At 38.3% G+C, this 14455-nt stretch overlaps 1 protein-coding gene across 1 annotated transcript; it reads left to right on the top strand.

Moving 5' to 3' along the window:
- Positions 1-4022: 4022 nt before the first annotated feature.
- Positions 4023-9551, top strand: LOC120124555. Its single transcript, XM_039143204.1, is given in 3 exon segments — positions 4023-4974; positions 5134-5783; positions 6138-9551. Coding segments are annotated over 3 exon segments (5016 nt in total).
- Positions 9552-14455: the final 4904 nt, after the last annotated feature.

Genomic DNA, 14455 nt, shown 5'->3' with positions numbered 1-14455 from the left:
CATGTAGGGTAGGTTTTATCGATAAATTGATTTATGTTTAGTCAATTCATTTATGATTACTGACCGATTTTCTTTCTTTTTGTTTACTTTATCCTCATATTGCATTGCAATATTCATTTCATTGGTGTTGATCCATGACTGATGTCCATATAGAAGACTAGTATTATGGAACGAATGATTCAAAAAATAGAGGACAATGCAGACGTCTTGATATGGTCCGAGCAGTCTCAACTAACAAATGGAGACAGTTTATCACCAGGGTATATATCAGAGCTGAGAGGGTATACTCACATCAACGTTTGTCAGAATGATCTGAACGAACTGAAAGAGATTTGGGGAAGATGGGAAACGTCCGATAAGCAATTGTTCTATCAATTCCATGGTGACATTTCATATCTCCTTGATATCCCGATTGATCGGAATTTGTTTAGAGCTCTAGCTCAGTTTTGGAATCCCGCTTATAGCTGTTTTACATTTGGCCGAGTAGACATGACACCTACTATAGAGGAGTATCGTGCCTTGATTCGCTGTCCGAGGTTCCAAGTAGACAAAGTATACACCAAACCCCCAAATACTCCTTCATTTAAGAAAAAACTTGTTCTGATGACTGGCATGAGTGAAGAATGGGTTATGAGAGGCATAAAAAATAAAGGAGACCGCGAATGCGTTACTTGGACCCTTATGAGAGATTTGATTGACTGTCATCCTGATCGAAGAAAAAAGATTGACTTCTTTGCTTTAGGTATCTATGGATTGGTTATTTTCCCAAGAGTTCTCGGGCATATTGATGTATCAGTGGTAGACCTGTTCGAAAGATTGGATAGACATGTGGATCCTGTTCCAGCTATTCTGGCAGAAACATTTCGTTCCCTGAGCTCTTGCCGAAGAGAAGGGGAAGGACGATTCATAGGTTGTGCACCATTGTTGCTAACCTGGATCCTTAGTCATTTCAAACACGTCGAGAGAGCACCTGGTCGGGTCTTCTTAGATGGTTTTTCACCGTTGAAGGATTTCATTTCTCGACAATGGCCTGGGGGTTTTACTGAGGAAAAGTGGATGATCATTTTCAAAAATATCCGAGACAGTGACATATTATGGCGTACCTCATGGAATATCTCATCTGACATATTGTATCAATGTGGAGATAGAGATTGGGTCCCATTACCTGGTATTTGGGGATCTGTAGGGTATACCCCATTACTGGTTTCCCGACAATTTGGGTCGAGACAGTTTATTCCGGCAACAAGGGAGTTATCTAAGTCTGAGTTTGCATTCAGGGGAGAACTGTATAAGAATAAAGTTAAAGGGATCACTGATGCTTGGAGACACACCCATCGGGTAAATCTCTTTACTTTTGAGTCAAGGCTATCTCGAGGATACGATGAGTGGAGAAGCAACCGAGTTAATGATAATATTCCAATAGGCAATCAAGAGAATATCCAATCTATGGAAGAACACCTCAGGGTGATCCCGTCTCCGCTCGAGCAAGCCAGGCTTGATTTTGAGGCAGAAAGGAAACAATGGAGAGTAACTTTACAAAAGCTAGAAGATGAAGTATATCAGAAAGGGCTGGAGACTGACATCCAAAAAAGTCGGGCTGATCGGATTGAAAAAGTGGAGAAGCAACTTAGATTGGATTTCAATGACCTCCATTTATCACACCAGCGAATGATCAAAGACCAGGCATCTGATAGCTCTAGTAAGTCTTCTACTGAATGGAGGCAAGAAGTGGCAGGACTGAAAAGAGAAGTTGGGGAAAGCAGTGAAGAACTCAAACGGAGTAGACATCAGGCCAAAATACTCTTGAGAGACAAAAATGCCCTTGAACAACAGTTGCTAGAGAATCAGACCCAGAATAAGAAATTAAAGAATAGGGTCTTGAATTTAGAGACTGTTTTGCAACGATATCGAAGTCGAGAAAGTAGTTCACATGCTGAAGTGGAAAGATTGACGAAGCGTGCGAATGAATTTGAGGCCTTAGTTCAAGATTTGCAAAAAAGAGCAAATGAACTTCCGTTGGTCCCTTATGAAGGAGTTATGCAATGGCGCTATCGTTGGGAGCAAGCTCAGTGGAGAGTTAAGCAAAGGGAGGATCTCATTGCAAGATACCTACATCAAGCTCAAGGAGTGGCTCATCACTTGGTTGATCTGTCACAGGAAGCTGATAATGTGATCGAAGAACTGGATCCAGAGGCAGAAGAAAACCAGAAGATAGTGGAATTATTGGGACATATCCAACAATTAGGAGAGATAGCTCTATTGTATCTGTGATCTGTTTAATCTTTGTAATTGAGCTTCGTTTCCTATATAAAAAGTTGTTCTAAGGAATCGTCCCAAAATCAACACCTTGTATTGCATTCATCTTGCATTCATATTGCATCTACATTGCATTTCCTTTTATGAATAACATTCTAATCACATTTTTCACACCTCATTAATAAAACACCATGATTAATAAAAAATATTGTGGCAGAATACTGGACACTTATAAGCATCCATACAACACGTGAAAAAAGGCAATGGATGATAGAATTGTCAATATAGAGAAGGTTCAAGCTGAAATACAAGAGAATTTAAAGAAAGCGCAAGAGGAAATGCGTGAACAGATAATGAAGGCTCAAGATGACATGATGGCAAAGTTGGTTAGTTTGCTACAGGGAAATAGTGTGGTCCAAGGAGAGGCTCCAATTATCGGTCCTGCTGCTGAGGAACCTTTATATCCCCCTGGCTTCACACCACCGTATATCCACACACAACAAGCCACGACCATCCAACCGAAAAAAATACAAGTGAACTTACCTGGCTCTTCGACAAACCCACAACCAATTGAAGATGTCCCTGATTTGGATGAGGAAGACAAAAAAGAACAGGATAAGGAGATTAAGAAAGAATGGGAACAAATGAAACATGAATTCCGAGCTATGAAAGAAGATGCTAGCCTATATGGAATTGACGCCAGAGAACTAAGTTTGGTCCCCGATTTAGTGTTGCCACCGAAGTTCAAAGTTCCAGACTTTGAGAAATTTGATGGCACCAGTTGTCCTTCTACATACATTACCATGTTTTGCAGAAAAATGACAGGCTATGTGGGAAACGATCAGCTATTAATTCATTGTCTTCAAGAGAGCCTGGCAGGCTCAGCAATCCGTTGGTACAATCAGCTAAGCCGAGCTCAGATTAAATCCTGGAAGGATTTGGCTAAGGCTTTTCTAGAGCAATATAAGCACGTAAAAGATGTGAGGCCGAATCGAATTCTGTTGCAGAGTATGGAAAAAAGATCCAATGAGAGTTTCAGGCAATATGCTCAAAGGTGGAGAGATGTGGCTATGCAAGTTCATCCACCATTAGAGGAGGAAGAAACCAATATGTTTTTTATAAATACTCTGAGGGCCCCGTTCTTTGGACATCTCATTGGAAATTCATCTAAGAATTTTGCTGACATAGTTAATGCAGGAGAAATGATCGAGATGGCGATCAAAAGTGGGAAGCTAGACGGGGGGGAATCTAGCCGAAAGCCTCCAGTGAGAAGAAAAGATAATGAGGTCAGTAATGTGAAGAAATATGATTCTAATAACATTACAGTATCTCGACCACCGGCCACTGCGTCGTCAGTATTAAATCATGTCCAACAAGGAGTGAAAGAACCAAGACAGGAAAGGGAAAGGGTTCAATTTGACCCTATCCCCATGACCTATAAAGAATTATTCCAGATCCTGTATGACAAACATGTGGTGTCACCTTACCACACTTCTCCAATACAACCTCCTTACCCAAAATGGTTTGACATCAATGCTCAATGTGAGTATCATGCGGGGGCATCGGGGCATTCAATTGAAAACTGTCTGGCCTTTAAAAAGTTGGTGCAGAGATTAAGACAAAGAAATGTTATCAACTTCGGTGATAGTGAGCAGCCTAATGTGGTTCAGAACCCACTACCGAACCATGCAGGAACAGGGGTCAATGTTGTTATTGAATAAAAAGAGAATGAAGTCATAACCAAAGTCAATGAAGTGAAGTCACCCATGCATTGGGTATGGGGGCAAATAGTCAAAGTAGGCTGGTTGACCTTTAATGCTAACAAGAATAAGTATGCTTGCCCCTATCACCGTTGCGAGGATCATGCCATTCAAAACTGTGACGAGTTCAAGGCCTTGGTTCAAAGGTTGATGGATAATAAAGACATGGAATTTTACCATGAGGCTACGAAAGAGAAAGAGATTGAGATTTGCACTTCTGAAGACACATCCAAAGGAGTTTACAATACTAACTACCCTTTAGTCATCACACCAAAAGCTCGGACTATAGAAAGGTTAATCCCAAAAGTGATGATCACGCCTCCATCGTCATTTCTTTATAAAGACAACAAACAGGTCCCTTGGAGGTATGGATGCCAAATAGAGAATGTTGAGAGTTCAGAAGATGCTAAGAAAGAGGTGGATGAGGTAGGCCACTTCACCAGAAGTGGGAGATGTTATTCTCCTAACCAAATCAGTGAACCTGAGAAAAGAGCGGCCCCTGATAAAGGAAAAAGGGTCGAGATAATGATGAAAGATAATGAGTCAACAATCAATGAGCCGGTAACAGAGAACGAGGCTGTAGAGTTTTTAAAATTTTTGAAGCATAGTGAGTACAGCATCGTCGAGCAATTACACAAGTTGCCAGCTCGTATCTCGATCCTGTCTCTACTATTAAGCTCTGAGGCACATCGAAATGCATTACTGAAAGTTTTGAATCAGACTTTCGTACCGAAAGATGTGCCAGTGGAAAAGATAGATCGGCTGGTTTCAAATATTCAGGCGGATAATTTCATCTTTTTCTCTGATGACGAGATCCCATCCGGAATGATGGGCAATCCTAAAGCCCTGCATATTACCATCAGGTGCAAGGGACATGTGTTATCACGAGTACTAATCGACAATGGCTCTTCCCTGAATGTGATGCCATTAGTGACATTGAAAAAACTGCCGGTTGATAGTACATACATGAGAAATTGCCAAAGCATCGTTCGAGCTTTTGACGGAACAAAGAAGGAGGTGCTGGGGAAGATCGATATTCCTTTAACCATAGGACCATCAACCTATGAGGTCGAATTCCTTGTAATGGATATAATGCCTTCCTATAACTGCTTGTTAGGAAGGCCTTGGATCCATCAAGCAGGAGTTGTGCCATCCACTTTGCATCAGAAACTCAAATTCGTAATTGAGGGGAGACTGGTATGCCTTAATGCTGAGGAAGATATCATTGCTTCCATATCTACTACCGCTCCATATGTCGAAATAGATGAAGATGCGGTCGAGTGCTCTTTCAGAGCCTTGGAATTCATTAATGCCACCTTTGTTGCCGAAAGAAAGAAAATTCTGAAGCCTAGGCTATCCAATTGTACCAAAATGGAACTGAAAATGACTATGGGAAGAGGAGCCAAGGTTGGAAGTGGGTTGGGAAGCCGCCTACAGGGAAATATTAGTCCAGTTTTTCCTGGTATTAAGCGAGATCGTTTTGGTTTGGGATATCGCCCGACCTTAAAGGAAAAGTTGAAAAATGTTCAAAAGAGCCAGGAAAGGAGGAAAGCCAGGTTAGTCGGGGAAGATATTAAGTGGGAACCCATGAATTTCCCATTGTTGCGTGACACCTTCATATCTGGGGGCCATATGTTTCAGGGGAGTCGATCATCAAAAGAGTCTGTTATTAAAAATAACCTGAAGGATTTGGGCGTAAATGTGATATCAGAGGAAGGAATTGAAGACGGAAGGGCTATGGGCATCTACCCCGCACCACCAGGCTTTGTGCTAAACAATTGGACAGCAGAAGAATTACCTGTAGTTTACAAAACTATTTCAGAGTAATGCACAAAAACTTTCCCTATTGTCTAAACCCTGAGGCAATAGGTGATCTCTTGTAAGGGGTTAATCTATCTGTTTTTTTTAAATAAATGATGCATTCCTCTTAATTCACGAAATGACAAATATCATCATTTCCATTCTTTTATTTATTTATTTCTTTTTTATATATTATTATTTCATTCTATTTCGATATGGGATAGATTCTCCTGTATTTGTATATGTATATATCCTCTCGTTCGTTATTCTTTCAGGACCTCCGATATCAATAGTATGAATGCTGATGAGTCTGACCTGAAGATAGATTTCGAGTTGTCCATATGTCAAGGGGAAATTGAAGGTTATGATAGTGATGAGGGAAGCCACTTATCTTCTGAACTACTAAAAATGGTAGAAATAGAAGATAAACAAATTCTGCCTCATGAAGAGCCCATTGAGATCTTGAATCTAGGATCAGAGGAGGATAAAAAAGAGATAAAGATTGGCACCATCATATCTGCTGAGGGACGACAAAGTCTGATTCAGCTGCTTCGAGAGTACAGAGATGTGTTCGCTTGGTCGTATGAGGACATGCCAGGGTTAGATACTGAATTAGTGGTACATAAATTGCCAATAAAGCCTGAATGTAAACCGGTACAACAAAAGTTCAGAAGGATGCGACCTGAAATGATACTTAAAATTAAAGAAGAAGTAAAGAAACAATTTGATGCGGGGTTCCTGAAAGTAGCCAAGTATCCGGAATGGGTAGCAAATGTCGTTCCAGTACCAAAGAAAGATGGGAAAGTTCGCATGTGCGTCGACTACAGAGATCTTAATCGGGCCAGTCCGAAAGATAATTTCCCTCTGCCACACATAGACACCCTGGTGGACAATACAGCTGGAAACTTTCTATTTTCATTTATGGATGGGTTTTCAGGTTACAATCAAATAAAGATGCATCCAGATGATATGGAAAAAACTACGTTTGTCACCATGTGGGGTACGTTCTGTTACAAGGTGATGCCGTTCGGACTAAAGAATGCAGGGGCAACCTATCAAAGGGCCATGGTAACACTATTCCATGACATGATGCACAAGGAAATCGAGGTATATGTCGATGATATGATTGTTAAAGCTAAAACGGAGGAAGAACACATCGAGAATCTGAGGAAACTCTTCCAAAGATTAAGGAGCTGCCAGTTAAAACTCAATCCAAGCAAGTGTACCTTCGGGGTAACATCGGGAAAACTCTTGGGGTTTGTAGTAAGCAAAAAAGGGATTGAAGTAGATCCTGACAAGGTCAAAGCTATTCAGAATTTACCACCCCCAAAAACACAAAAAGAAGTTCGAGGATTTCTGGGAAGATTAAACTACATCGCCCGATTTATTTCGCAATTAACTGAGAAGTGCGATCCCATTTTTCGCCTTCTCCGTAAAAATAACCCAGGGGTATGGAATGATGATTGCCAGGGAGCTTTTGAAGCAATAAAAGGATATTTGTCGAATGCTCCAGTATTAATGCCACCAATATCCGGCAAACCATTAATCCTCTACTTATCAATCTTTGAGAATTCAATGGGGTGCGTATTAGGGCAGCATGATCAAACTGAGAAAAGAGAAAGAGCAATTTACTACCTCAGCAAAAAGTTTACTGATTGCGAGACAAGGTACTCACCAATAGAAAAGTTGTGTTGTGCTTTAGTTTGGACTACCCGAAGGCTCAGACAATATATGTTGTATCACTCTACTTGGCTCATATCTAAACTTGATCCTCTAAAATATCTAATGGATGTACCTGCTTTATCTGGAAGATTGGCTCGTTGGCAAATCTTATTGTCAGAATTTGATATCCAATATGTAAGCCAAAAAGCAGTTAAAGGAAGTGTTGTGGCCGATTTCATTGCAAGTAGGGTTTTTGAAGAGTATGAACCACTGAACTTCGATTTTCCAGACGAAGATTTAATGGTTATTTCAACAGAGAATGCAGTTTCCTTTATTAATGAACAGTGGAAGATGAATTTCGATGGTGCCTCTAATGCTTTAGGGCACGGGATTGGGGCAATTCTCGTCTCACCTTGTGGAAAACACTATCCTTTCACCAGCCGATTGAATTTTGATTGCACAAATAATATGGCCGAATATGAAGCATGTATTCTGGGTCTGAAAGCTGCCATTGAGCGTAAAGTGAAAATACTCGAAGTATATGGAGATTCAGCCCTGGTAATTTATCAACTCAGAGGTGAATGGGAAACAAAAGATACGAAGTTGGTAGAATACCGAAAGTTGGTCTTAGAGCTCATTAAAGAATTCGAGAGGGTGACATTTCATTATCTCCCCAGAGAAGAGAATCAAATGGCGGATGCTCTGGCCACTTTGGCAGCAGCTTTCAAAGTCAATGAATATTCAAGCATGATGCCTATTACGATAGAAGCTTACGGGTATCCAGCCCATTGCTATAGCATAGAAGAGGAAGAGGATGGAAATCCCTGGTATTACGATATCCTGCAATATATTAAAAATCAAAGCTACCCTAAGCATGCCATTGAGAATGACAAAAGAACTATTCGAAGAATGGCAGCAGGATATGTGCTTGATGGTGAGGTCTTGTACAAGAAAAGTCATGATCAAGTCTTGTTACGGTGTGTAGATGCCAAAGAAGCCAGAACAATCATTGAAGATGTGCATGAATGAGTATGTGGTACACATGCTAATGGACATGTAATGGCTAAACAAATAATGAGATTTGGATATTATTGGTCAACTCTGGAAACTGATTGTATCAATTTCTCCAGAAAATGTCACAAATGCCAGATTTATGGAGATAAGCTCCACACCCCTCCTCATCCATTACATGTAATGACTGCTCCGTGGCCATTCTCTATGTGGGGCATGGATGTCATTGGGCAAATTTCACCCAAAGCTTCTAATGGCCATCGTTTCATATTTGTGGCAATAGACTATTTCACTAAGTGGGTAGAAGCGACATCCTATGCAAATGTCACTCAGTCAACAGTTTGCAAGTTCTTGAAGAGAGAAATTATTTGTCGGTATGGGCTACCAGAAAGGATTGTCACTGACAATGCCTTGAATTTAAATAATAAGATGATGGAGTCAGTATGTAAACAATTCCAAATTAAACATCATAATTCCACCACTTATCGCCCAAAGATGAATGGAGCGGTAGAGGCAGCCAATAAGAACATCAAGAGGCTCATACAGAAAATGACTGAGACTTATAGAGATTGGCATGAGAAGTTACCATTCGCTCTGTTTGCCTATCGAACTTCAGTGAGGACGTCTACTGGGGCAACTCCATTTTCTTTAGTTTATGGTATGGAGGCTGTGTTACCCATCGAGGTTGAGATTCCGTCACTACGAGTGCTGTCAGAGGTTAAGTTAGATGAAGCAGAATGGGTGCAAGCTAGGTATGATCAATTGAACCTGATTGAGGAAAAAAGATTAAAAGCTATCTGTCATGGGCAAATGTACCAGAAACGTATGATAAGGGCACATAATAAAAAGGTTTATCCACGAGAGTTTCAAGAAGGATACTTGGTGCTAAGAAAGATCTTGTCAATTCAGAAAGACTTTCGAGGAAAATGGATGCCAAATTGGGAAGGACCTTATGTGGTAAAGAAGGCCTTTTCTGGAGGAGCTTTGATCCTCACCGAGATGGATGGACCAGAGTTATCTAACCCTGTGAATGCTGATGCAGTCAAGAAGTATTTTGCCTGAAAAAATGAATGGAAAAATGAATGGAAGAAAATGAAAAAAAAAGAAAGAAAAAATGAGGAAAAAGAAAAAGAAAAATAAAAGAAGGGTTCAAGATAAAAACCTGTAAAGGGCGTCTTGAAACCAGAAAAGGTCTCATGTTGAAAACCCGTAAAGGTTAGCTTGAGAATGGTGTAAATTCAGAATTCGTGCATAGTGGAGGTTTTGAATTAGTTTTGAAAGCTTGATATGATAGTCATGGGTTAGGGTTGGAAATTGAAAAGCTTGGATAACAAGAAAGTAAACGAGACTCAAACGCTGGCTTATGATATCCAACAGTAGGGAATTTGGCAGTACAGGGGGAACTTCACACCCTTACGCATTACCACAATCATCAAGATCCCCTTGACAGAAGCTACACTCAGGTCTCTTACGGCGTGCCAGTTCAAAAGCATTCGTTCTATTGATGTCTGATGACGCCTATTGTATTTTCTTTTAATTATTCCTTTTAAAAGTTTGTCATGTATTCACTAAAAAAAACTCTTTATTTATAAATAAAAAGATGTTTTTAACCGCATTGTAAATATCCTGATTAAAAATAAAAACATGTAGATTAGCTCGGGAAACATGAGATCATTGTGCATTATTGTACAAAAAGTTTTGGAAAATACAGATATTCTGAAGCCGAAAATGGTTTTAGCATAAAGCTTGTGCAATGTTAGACCATAAGAAGTTAAAGCCTTGGGATATACGCAAATGCTTAACAATTGGGGATAACCCAAGAGGTTTTATTACTAATTAAATTGTGGGTCATGAGAAGCACATGGGTTCAAAGAGTAAAGAGAATCAGAGTCAGGCTCAACCAAAGAATGCCCAACTAGGATTGTCGATTGAGATGAATTGTTGTTGATTTTTCGTGCCTAAACCAGTCTGAAGTACAAGGCCGTTAACAAAAGAAAATTCTCGTTTGAAAAGAAAATACTCTCAAAATAATTGCATCATTGCACACATTTTAGGCATAAACAAGATCATGGCATAAAATGCATAATAATGAGTGCTTGCAGGTTCTCTTAAAAGAAATGACAGAGATGTAAAGACCAAACATAGTAATAACCAATTCGAACTTCCATGATTGGTCAGGGCAAGACAAGCTTCCGCAAGAGAAATCTTTCCCAAAGATTATTATCCTGAGACTTTCAGGTATGATATTTTTGAATCGTTAAACATATACTAACAAAGGTTAATGTTAATTTTCAGGTTCGACCCTGATTCAATGGATCAACTTTCCTATATCTGATATTCCCTTAGAAGAAGTGGAACAGATCCCTCTCTTTCAAGATTTGATATTCCCTGAGTGACAGCGGAACAAGTCTACCTTGATTCAATGAATCAACTTTCACAGATCTGATATTCCCTCAGAGGAAGTGGAACAGATCCCTCTTTCATGATTTGATATTCCCTGAGTGATAGCGGAACAAGTCTACCTTGATTCAATGAATCAACTTTCCCATATCTGATATTCCCTCAGAGGAAGTGGAACAGATCCCTCTCTTTTAAGATTTGATATTCCCTGAGTGACAGCGGAACAAGTCTACCTTGATTCAATGAATCAACTTTCCCAGATCTGATATTCCCTCAGAGGAAGTGGAACAGATCCCTCTCTTTCAAGATTTTATATTCCCTGAGCGACAGTGGAACAAGTCTACCCTGATTCAATGGATCAACTTTCCTAGATCTGATATTCCCTCAGGAGAAGCGGAACAGATCAAATCTCTTTCAAGATTTGATATTCCATAAGTGATAATGGAACAAGTCTACCCTGATTTAATTTTACCTGAAGAACAGTGGAGTGGATCAACATTCCCAGATCTGATATTCCCTGAGTGACAGCGGAACAGATCCTTTATCATATTTCAAACTATGAAGTTGACTGGACAAAAAACACACTGTCTCTTCGTCTTTGCTCTATTCTTGTTGACACAAGAATGAGCAAAGAGGGGCAGCTGTCGACACTAACTTTTCGTCCTGTCTTTTAATACATTATTATTATTATTATTGTGATTATTAATGTTACATATTATATTTTACAGACCCAAGACCCAGTTACAAATATCAACCGAATTACAAGATGTTGGTTTAAGCCCATGTGACCCGGTTCAGTAACCCGACCTAATGAATTTAGGATTTGCTAAAATCCTAAAGCAAGCTGCCATCAACTTCAACTGTCATCCACGCATGTCTCCTACTGCAGTGTCAAGCCAACATAGAGACACCACCAAATACTTCTAAAAGTTGTCATCATCTGGCCATCTCAGCAAATGTGACTGGATTGAAACCAATGTCAACACAAAAGATTAAGTTTACCTAAATCGTTGAAAAAAAAAGCAAATCCCGAAAATTACGGGATTAAAGATACCTGCTTCAACACTAATTGAAGAAAAAAGTGGATTCGAAACAACCATAAATAGGGGAAATTTCAACGGGGATGGAGGAGAGAGTCAGAGGAGAGGAAGAAGCAAAAGGAAAAAATAGAAAGGAGATAGGCAAAATTCACCAACAAGCAGGGGTTCTGATATGTCATTCGAAAGCTGTAAAATAGGAAGGGAGGATTTTGATCAACAGATGAAACCCGAGTGAAAACAGATTGTAAGGGTCGGTTCTTCAATAGAAAGAGGGGATCTTTCAAAAACAATTTGTAAGAGGGTCATTAATACAAAAGGGTCTCCTGGGATTTTGATTCAAAATCAATAAAATACCAATTTTCTTCCTTTGATTTTTCGTACAAGCAATTCCCCATTTTTATCAACAACCCGACAGCACAAAGCAAAGCATTTTTAAGGTAACAAATCATATTCATTTTTTAGTATAAGTTTTGAAACAAAACAGAATAGAAAGCAGAGGTAAAAAAAGAGGAAGCAAATATTACCTTGGAGTGGTCGGAGAGGAGTATGGCCACCACGACGTGGTGATCGACCGAGTGATGAACGAGCTGTGGATCTTGATGTACATCCGCTGTTCGTGAAGAGAGTCAGAGAGGGGGAGAATGTCGCTGGGGAGAGTTTATGTTTAGTAAACAAGGTTAGGGCAAATTCTCATCTAAAATAATATATATTAATTCATAAAAATAACAGTGTTTCAATAGTTGTAAAACCGTGTTTTGCATAGGGAGGGGTAAATCCTTTGGCTAATCCTTTGAGCTTTAAAGCATTCAACTCGGGTGTTTAAGTTTTTTATTTTCTGATTATAGCTCCTAAGTTTCATGTGAATTTCATTTAGGTCCCTAATTGTAGGTTTATATTTATAATTTTGTCTCTATATTTTATGCGCATTTAATTTCAGTCCCAAGCAGTTTTGTATTTAACTTTTATTGTTTAGACATTGGAACCTTAAATTGTTGTATGTCTTTTTTAGTCCTATGTTATGTTGTTTATAATTTCTTGTTGTTTTGACTTCTAGCCCGTAATTTTGTTAAATTACATTTTAATCCCATAGTATGTTCATTTTAATTCTCATGTTATTTTGCACTATGTTCGGTTGTTTTTTGGTATATGCTATTTTTGTCCTTTGTGGTATAAATGTATATATACATACATAGGTGGCATATTTTGGTCCATATGAAGCATATTTATATTTTTAAACTAAGACGTTATGGTGTGTAAAGTCATGTAAATTTATTTTAATTTAGTCCATTATTAGGATTGATTTCTTTAATTAGTTGCACGTAATGGTTTTGCATGTTGATATGTTTTGATATGTACAAGTATACGGATGATTTATTTGCAAATTGTATGACATTTTTACATGTATTTTGTATGAGATCCTCACGTGCATCACTCAACCTAATTACATAATCTGATTAATGGTAATATTCGAGCATTTTAATATTGTCGTAAAGTGACTGTCTTAACGGATAAGAAAGTTACTTTTGATAATTTTAAAATGAAAGTCTATCCTATAAGTGACACCAATTAAAACATATTCATTTTTAAAATTTGGGGACTGAGGAAAAGATCGTATTCTTTTAATTAAATTCACCGAGAAAAGACAGTTAGATCGAATCTATGGTCTCGTCTCTTGATATTTAATTAATTGAATACCCTTGTTCTCATTAAATATTGGTAAATAAATAATTAATCAATTGCTTGATAGTTTTTTTTTACTTTTGCATGTGTTTTTAAAGGGTTTTCAAAATAATAATGTTCGATCATAAATAATGAAATATTATTATTTTATCTCTAAAAATTAGTTTGGGTGTTATTATTTTGAAATTTAGAATGAAATTTCAATATTTTTTATTTCGATTGGAGTAAGAATCGATTGCTTCAAGGTATGATAGATCATTTCTTCTCGATAGGAAATAATTAAATATTATTATTCTTTCATCCAAAATTTTGAAAAATATTATTTTAGGGGATCATAAATCAAATTAATTTTGAACTTATACATTTTATTACAAAGATAATTAATTAATCGACTAGGTACCGATTTAGGGCACTGTGGGGGTGCTAATCCTTCCCCACGTGTAACAGACTCCCGAACTCATTTTCTGGTAACACGGACCTAAATTTGTTGTTTTAATTAAAATTAATTTTTATTTAAAATGACAAAACGTTTTTGGGTGCCCAATCACACCTTAATCAAAGATTGGTGGCGACTCCTCGAACTGTATTTTTATCATAAAGGAATTTCCAAATTTTCGAAACGAGAGGTTTTTTAATCACATTCATTTTTAATTTAAATTTAATCTAAAGAGAATAATTAAAAACTGGTGTGGTTTCCAAAATCTCACCCGGGAAAAAACCGTTTCGACAATTAAGACATTCATATCGATTATATGTATTGTGTAGATATCGAACGAAAGCGAGTACCATATGAGTCAATGAGATAAGATCGATCAAGAAAGAGATAAGTGGGTTGCTTGGACTAGT

Source organism: Hibiscus syriacus, unplaced genomic scaffold, assembly GCF_006381635.1.
Source record: "Hibiscus syriacus cultivar Baekdansim isolate YM2019G1 unplaced genomic scaffold, ASM638163v2 tig00110419_pilon, whole genome shotgun sequence".
Lineage (NCBI taxonomy): Eukaryota > Viridiplantae > Streptophyta > Magnoliopsida > Malvales > Malvaceae > Hibiscus > Hibiscus syriacus.
This window is presented reverse-complemented; position numbering and strand designations above follow the sequence as displayed.